The sequence below is a fragment of the Cydia strobilella genome, chromosome 17, assembly GCF_947568885.1.
Source record: "Cydia strobilella chromosome 17, ilCydStro3.1, whole genome shotgun sequence".
NCBI classification, from domain to species: domain Eukaryota; kingdom Metazoa; phylum Arthropoda; class Insecta; order Lepidoptera; family Tortricidae; genus Cydia; species Cydia strobilella.
Genome location: NC_086057.1, coordinates 13,937,497 through 13,944,978, shown reverse-complemented (window position 1 = coordinate 13,944,978; position 7,482 = coordinate 13,937,497). Strand labels below are relative to the sequence as shown.

Sequence of the window (7,482 nt, the reverse complement as noted above, 5' to 3'; positions counted from 1 at the left end):
CCCATCGCATCGGTATGCAAGTAAATAAAGACTCCGGCATGACTCCAGCAATTTCTGAACGTGATTCAAATTAATATTTTTTATTTACACAGATGATAGATGTACCCTCTTTTCACTAGATGGAACCAAGAAACGTCATGTATACTAACAGTATTTTTATATTTGGTTCTAAAAGATTTTGTGAAATAAAGAAAGACGCAATAACGTCCCTGCCGTTGGAATTGTCTTCGAAAATATTTTCGTAAGTTGCTTTAAATCCTGTGCTTTACTCATAATTATTTTTTCAGTAATCGTATTGTTGTGACGTGAATTCGTGTACGCAAGGGAAAATAACTTTTACATGCGTTATAGTAGTTTTATTGACTAAGAAAATTATTGAAAGTTACATTTAATCACTCAACATTTCAGATATTTAGATGATGCATCATTAAGGACTGCTGTCAGGGTGATCAAAACCTGGAAACAAATTATATTGACCAATAAAAAGCTAAGGCGACGACTCAATATATTCGAATTGGGCCTTAAACTTGGTTCTCATCATTTAGCTAGATTCCACAAAGAAAATAGGCAAAAAGTAAAAACTACCAAAAAGTCTACAAATTACTTGCCTATTTACCAAAATTCAGGTGAGTACCAAATATTTTCATATCTAGGAACAGGCTATGCTTGGTATTGTTGCCACTGATTAATAAGTATCATAGAGTAACTTATACTAGAGCGGTACTGTCATAGTAAATTTTGTAACCCCAGTAAATTCACTGCCATCTGTCGACACACTTTAAAACTGAAAATGAAGATTTATAAAAATACGATAGAATGTATTTAAATATAGATAAATGATTTTTTTTTATTTGCATTAATAATTTTTATGATTTTGACCCATGTTCTTTCACTGATATGCGTTAAAATTGTTAAATAACAAACGAAACCGTCAACGCCATCTATACGACTGTAGGCCAAAACTAGTAGCGCCCTCTGAACGAGAATCAAATTTTCTTGATTTTCGAGGCACGTTTTTTCCTTAGATTGTATCCATCTATTACGGAGTTATATCTATCTTTGATAAGTATTTAGTTTTTTTTTCAAAAACGATTATCGAATAGTATGCTTTAGGAGAACAGCCGGATACGGACAGCCATACACAAGATTTTTTGCTGACGCTGAAACGGAAACACTTCTCTCGCGCTTTGCGCTTGTTCGGCCAATTAAAGTCCGAGTTAAGAGTCCGCTTCAAGCCCGGTTCTCCATACAAACGTAGTCACGCTCTAATTTTATAACGACTAGTTAGATTGCTTTGAAACTTTGTACGGTCAGCTATAGAGAAAAGGTGCCACGCTGCATACAAACTTCTATGCAGGGGTGGTACCTTTTCTCACAGGAGCAGCACAGCGGCTTGGGGGCCTACCGCGAAAATCGAGATTTTGTTATCTGCTTCTCTATGGCTCTTGTTTATTTGATCCATAGAGAGGCAAATAACAAAATTTCGTATTTGATTTTCGCAGTAGGCTTCAGGTGCTAAATATGTAAATTTTATTATGCATAAGTGACCCGTTTTAAAATAATGTTAATGTATGGATTAAATGGTACCAATATTTATTTTGATTTCAGCAATTGCAACTGACGAGAAAATTTACAAATCTAAAAGAGGTGGCGATGTCTTAGTCATATGTGCTAAACGATTTAAATTAAACAGCTAAATAAAATGTAACATCGCTTTTACTTTTGTATTAATTATCCCAAAACTAGCTCATAGGTGGACGGAAACTAAAATAACACTACTTTTGCAAAATTATATTTTTTATAAAATAAACCGTCAATATTATTTAAGGTCAAGTAGTATAAGCCTAAAAGAGACAATATAAGAAATACAAACAAATATAACACATTTAAGTAAGAGTATTTTAAGATATATTTTTTTGCATTTCAAAGTTGGCATATAGGAAGTGGACGAAATCTGACACACCTACCCTATTTTTGGCTGAGCATTTCGTACTTACTGTTACCATCAAAACATCTTAGGAAAGTGGTTATTATATCTATCTTTTTGTCGGATGGACACTTTATGATACTTTTTTCTGGCTGTTAAGGGGGGACATGAAAACAATAATGTTTTATATAGCGGGATTTAGGAACATTACGAAATTAAAAATGATGGATAGTGTTATTCCGTACTTTAAATCACTAAATATCCTAACTGCCCTGCCTATATATCCTGGAAATTTCTGTCTTTGTAAAATGTAATCCAAACCTTTTTGATAAAATTTCTGACACACAAAAGCTCCCTGTACGATCTCAATATAAAAATGATTTATGCCACAAAGTATGTAAAACAGCCATGATGCGCAAAAGTGTGCTAGGAATGGCACCTCAAATATATAATAAAATTCCGAACACTATAAAAGAATTAAATATTGTACATTTTAAGAAGACTTTAAAATCACTTCTAATCAAAAAATGTTACTATAGTGTACAGCAGTACTTGAATGATAATAATTTATAGCTCGTTTTTCTATTTTTGTAATTCTTTTGTAGTTTTCTTTGAAATTTTCATTGTTGATATTCTTTAATATTTATTGTTTTAAATTTTATTATTATGGTGAATTATCTTTCTGTTCTTATTTATTATCTTAGACTGGCGCATGTTTAACTTAGTTTATATAGGTAAACAAATTCGTACGCCTAGCGGCAAAACATAGCGTTCGCAATATGCTCTAACTATAAGACCAATACAATGTACCTATGTTATAACGAATAAATGTATTCTGATTCTGATTCTGATTCTGAGTGTCATGCATGTTGAGATCCTGGCCCCTGTTTCACCACTGTGACAAGTGCGACAATTTTCGACATCACTGTTACTGACGGCACATGCCTAGGTATATTAGGCTGCGATAACCGCTTACCATCGGACGGGCGGTGTGCTTGTTTGCCACCAACATTTTAATTAAGAAAAAATCTCCATTATATCGTCAAAAAATAAGTAATTATTTTGCGAAGCTAATGACAATTGTCACAAGAATTAAAATAATTTTCGGTAATTCTTGACAGGAAATGAGTTCTGTGTCGAAATTTCGTGACAATTTTATTGTCGTGTTTCTTGTGACAATTGTCATTTTAGCTTCGCAAAATAAGTAATTATTTTTTGACGATATAATGGAGATTTTTTCTTAATTAAAATGTTGGTGGCAAACAAGCACATCGCCCGACCGATACTAAACGGTTACCGTAGCCTATGGAGGCCTGTGACGTCAGTAACAGTGATGTCGACCATTGTCGCACCTGTCACCGTGGTGAAATAGGGGCCAGTTTGACGAAAGTAGTTTCGATATATGCGAAAGTAATTTCGTGAAAATTAGTGTCGTAAAATTCACAGAATCGCAGTGACCATGGCCCCATCAGCATCGAAGCTACACGTCCGCACAGTGCAGAGCAGGCACTTTCGCGACACTAGTTTTCACGTCGCATTTACACTACGAAATTAGTTGCATGAGTGTCATTTCACAAAAAAATCGTGCAGGGCACGAAATTGATTTGCTTTCATGAAATTAATGCATGCATTGCGAAAATATTAACCCGTGAAACTGTTTTAAGGCTAATGTCACGAAATCAATTTCACGCCACCAACTTCGTAATGTAATTCCGACTTAAAGGTAAGAATTAGTAGAAATTATTCTAAACATCTGGCAACTTATTCATCAGACTGTCAAAATTGTCAGTGTCAACTGCCACTACTGCCAGTTTAAAAATAAAAATATAGCCGCTTGGTCGTAACGATGTAACAATTATAATAAATCATAAAAAAAATTGTTGTTGACTTTTCCTAGGTCTAAGCTCTAACTACATATACCAAGCTACATTTATTACTTTAGTAGATACACACATAAGTTAAATTGTGAAATATACCAAACATGAACCGCGTTGACGTGACGTGATATATGCGCCAGCTATGGCTACGTAAATTATACTTCTAAGGTACCGTTCGGATTCAGACTGCACCACCAACATTACTACTGCAGTAATGCGGCGCGACACTGCTGCCGACTGCATTGCTACTGCAAACGTCAAAATCCGGGCAGCACTCACGGCAGCAATACCGATTTTGACATTCAAATCAAATCAAATCAAATATTTATTCGCTATAAGTACGCACAGTTGCATGCATGCAAATACAGTTCAATTTACTTATAATAAATTACAAAATAACACAGATAAAACAAACAGACAGAACAAGCATACAATTTAAATATGGATGGAAACATGTCAAGTTAATTTAATACATTAGCAAAGTATTCATTTTTGCAATTGCAGTCGGCAGTAATGCTGTCGATTGTATACTTGGGGTAACTCCAGGCCGGGCCCATTTCTCGAACGATATTCATCATCATCATCATCATGTCAGCCGATAGACGTCCACTGCTGGACATAGGCCTCCCCCAAGGCTCGCCACTCCGACCGATCCTGTGCCGCTCGCATCCACCGAATTCCCGCGACCTTCACCAGGTCGTCGCTCCACTTCGTTGGAGGCCTACCGGCAGTTCGTCTTCCGGTACGCGGACGCCACTCCAGAACCTTCCGGCCCCACCGGCCATCAGTTCCGCGAGCAATGTGCCCCGCCCACTGCCACTTAAGGTTTGCAATTCTGCGAGATATGTAGGTGACCCTAGTTCTACTGCGGATATCATCATTTCTGATTTACGAACGATATTAGTCAAATAGTATTAGTGTGTTGTTATGGCAACCCATACGATTTGACAGTTCGTGTACTAATAATATTAGTCTAATACCGTTCGAGAAATGGGCCCCAGCCAGCATATCCTGCAGCAAGGACTAGGAAGAACCACGAGGGGGAGGTGAAGTTGACGCAAAATAGCACTGGAAGCTCGCATGACTCAGCCTAAGCGGCAGCGAGTCTGTGTACTATGCCAGCGTCACATCACACCGGCTAAGCCTCATATGTTTAGTCAAACAAGGAAACGTCAAGTTTAATATAATGTTTTCGGTAAAATGTCCTTTTTGGCGTTTTCTGCAGCTATGCAGTCGGCTGCATTCAATATAAAAATCTATTTTGTGGCCCGGAAGTTTGACATTTCTGCGGCAGCACTGTTGTCGGTAGTAATGTAGCTACGTAAATATACGTGTAAGTTAAAAAGGAATTCGTAAATTTAGCCCTTGACGGCGAGAGATTTATTGGTGTGTTGTTTGTTTGTTCAAGTTTTGCCATAGAATTTTGTTTGTCTGATGAACCTATATATATATATAGGTATAGAGTCGGGATTCCATGCAGAGTGCGGCACAAGAATTTTAGTACCGAATATGCTTTTACCTACCGCACTGTGCCGCACAATGGTGGAATCCCGCCTTAGCATATTGTGTCAAATGAACATCTCACAATTTTTGACCGAGCGTTAGCGAAGGTTGAAGTATTTTACAGATGGCGCCAGCTTGGGCAAAAATGCATTCGTATATCCGGATGTTCTCCTCTGCAGGTCGCATTTCTCAACCGATTTGAGAGAGAATAATTTTGTGAGCTGGTTCGGTAGTTTTTTTTTTGTTAGCCTAATTTAGTGTCCCGCCACTGCTGGGCAAAGGCCTCCCCTCGTTTCCTCCACTGGCTCCTCTCAACCCTATAGATATAATTTTTCTGTCATTTCGTTTTTGGAATATGTTTAAAATAGTAGAGAAAGGCATAAAAGACTAAACTTGTGCCAGTATATAGTGCTTATAACACTAAGACCATTTTGAGTTAATGGTTTATTAGCTCTATTAGCTCACAGAGCCTCTGTACATTTACGCGATAAAATTAAATTGATAATTTTAAGAAGTGCCTTCAGTTAATTACTACTGTTACCGCCAGGGGACCATTTCTCGAACAATATTAGTCTAATATTATTAGTGTGTTTTCATGACAACCCATACGATAGTAAATAAAAAATAAATAAATAAAAAGTCATTTATTGTCGCAGTGGAATAAAAAAACAGTAATAGGTACAATAACTGGTAGAGAATGCCTCATAGCAATAAGTCCGCTTTTGTACGATTGTATTTTCTTTTGTGCAATAAAGAATAAATAAATAAATAAGCTTAAATACGTGGACTATTAATAATATTATTCTATACCTACCGTTCGAGAAAGGGGCCCCAGCATGTGATTGTGCCAGGCCACATGTTTGAACGTGTAATTAAGTTTCCTCTGGTTCGCGAAGCTTACTGACCCATCCACTGCCTACTTCAGTCGAAGGAAATCGTTTTCACATGCGGTGTGCGGGGTGTGCCCGTATAACGCTACCGCTACAAAGTTGACACTCAAGGTACAGATAGTGGTCTAAGATACCTTATTAGGAATATCTATTATACACGGCTACCGCGATAATCGAAATTCAATAGTACATTACGATACAAATGCGAAAAATAGGAAATTCGCAATGAGTGGCGATTAATTAAAATAAGTTTGTCATGTTTTAAATCAACATGAGTTGCGAATTAGCACCATATGTACTGTAAAAAAAGTTTATAACTCTCTATGGCTCTTGGCCTCTTCGTTGATAGAAAATTTTCAAATTTCGATGTTTGGAATTTTGATCATTTTCGAGATACCATGCGCCGTCAATTCGTCATTCAACTACCTACGTTCATTTGACATAAAAATCTTGAGTACATTACACGCAGCCATCTTAGTGCTTAAGTACTTACGTATTGGTGTGCAGCAGCGGTATCATGGCCGCATTTTTATCACCTGTTTGCCATGCGTCACTTTCGCACTAACGTTTTTTTTTTTTGTTATACTACGTCGGTGGCAAACAAGCATACGGCCCGCCTGATGTTAAGCAGTCTCCGTAGCCTATGTACGCCTGCAACTCCAGAGGAGTTACATGCGCGTTGCCGACCCTAACAACTCCTCTCCCTCGTTGAGCTCTGGCAACCTTACTCACCGGCAGGAACACAACACTATGAGTAGGGTTAGAACGTGACAGGCATGGTGAAAAATAATAAAGAGCCGACCATCTTAGCCCTACAGGATGTCAAATTAAGATAAAAACAAGTTTAATTTTTTTAATTTATGATAGGGCACAGTTGTCATATACCCGTTCTGTAGCAGTCCAGTAATAGCAGCCGGAAGCGAAGGTGCGCTGAGGAAGTCACGTAAAAAATTGAATAAAACCCGCTCGAGAGAAGCACCTGCCAGGAAATCACTGAGCGTTTACTTACCAAACTTGCTAATTAAACATTTAATTTTATGAATCTGCCATCGTAAACCCGGTTTTAGTGAAAACCGGTTTTCTCTAGTTTAAATTAGTTTACCGTAAGGCCTCTGTGAAAACCATGGAAAACCATGGTTCACCATTCTACAAAGTTTTAGTAAAAATCCAAACATAATCCAATTAATGATTGTGATTGTGAAATGAAATGTTGCAGTTCAAGGGTTTGCAAATACCTACCTTAAATTTGTCTTTAGTGATAACTTCGCCTTAACTAGCATGAAAT

At 37.4% G+C, this 7,482-nt stretch overlaps 1 protein-coding gene across 1 annotated transcript; it reads left to right on the top strand.

Moving 5' to 3' along the window:
* Positions 1-110: 110 nt before the first annotated feature.
* On the top strand, positions 111-1,804 carry LOC134748975 (uncharacterized). Its single transcript, XM_063683843.1, has 3 exons — positions 111-241; positions 409-626; positions 1,609-1,804. Exons 1-3 carry the CDS (start codon positions 120-122, stop codon positions 1,695-1,697), a joined length of 429 nt encoding a protein of 142 aa, XP_063539913.1. The 5' UTR covers positions 111-119; the 3' UTR covers positions 1,698-1,804.
* Positions 1,805-7,482: the final 5,678 nt, after the last annotated feature.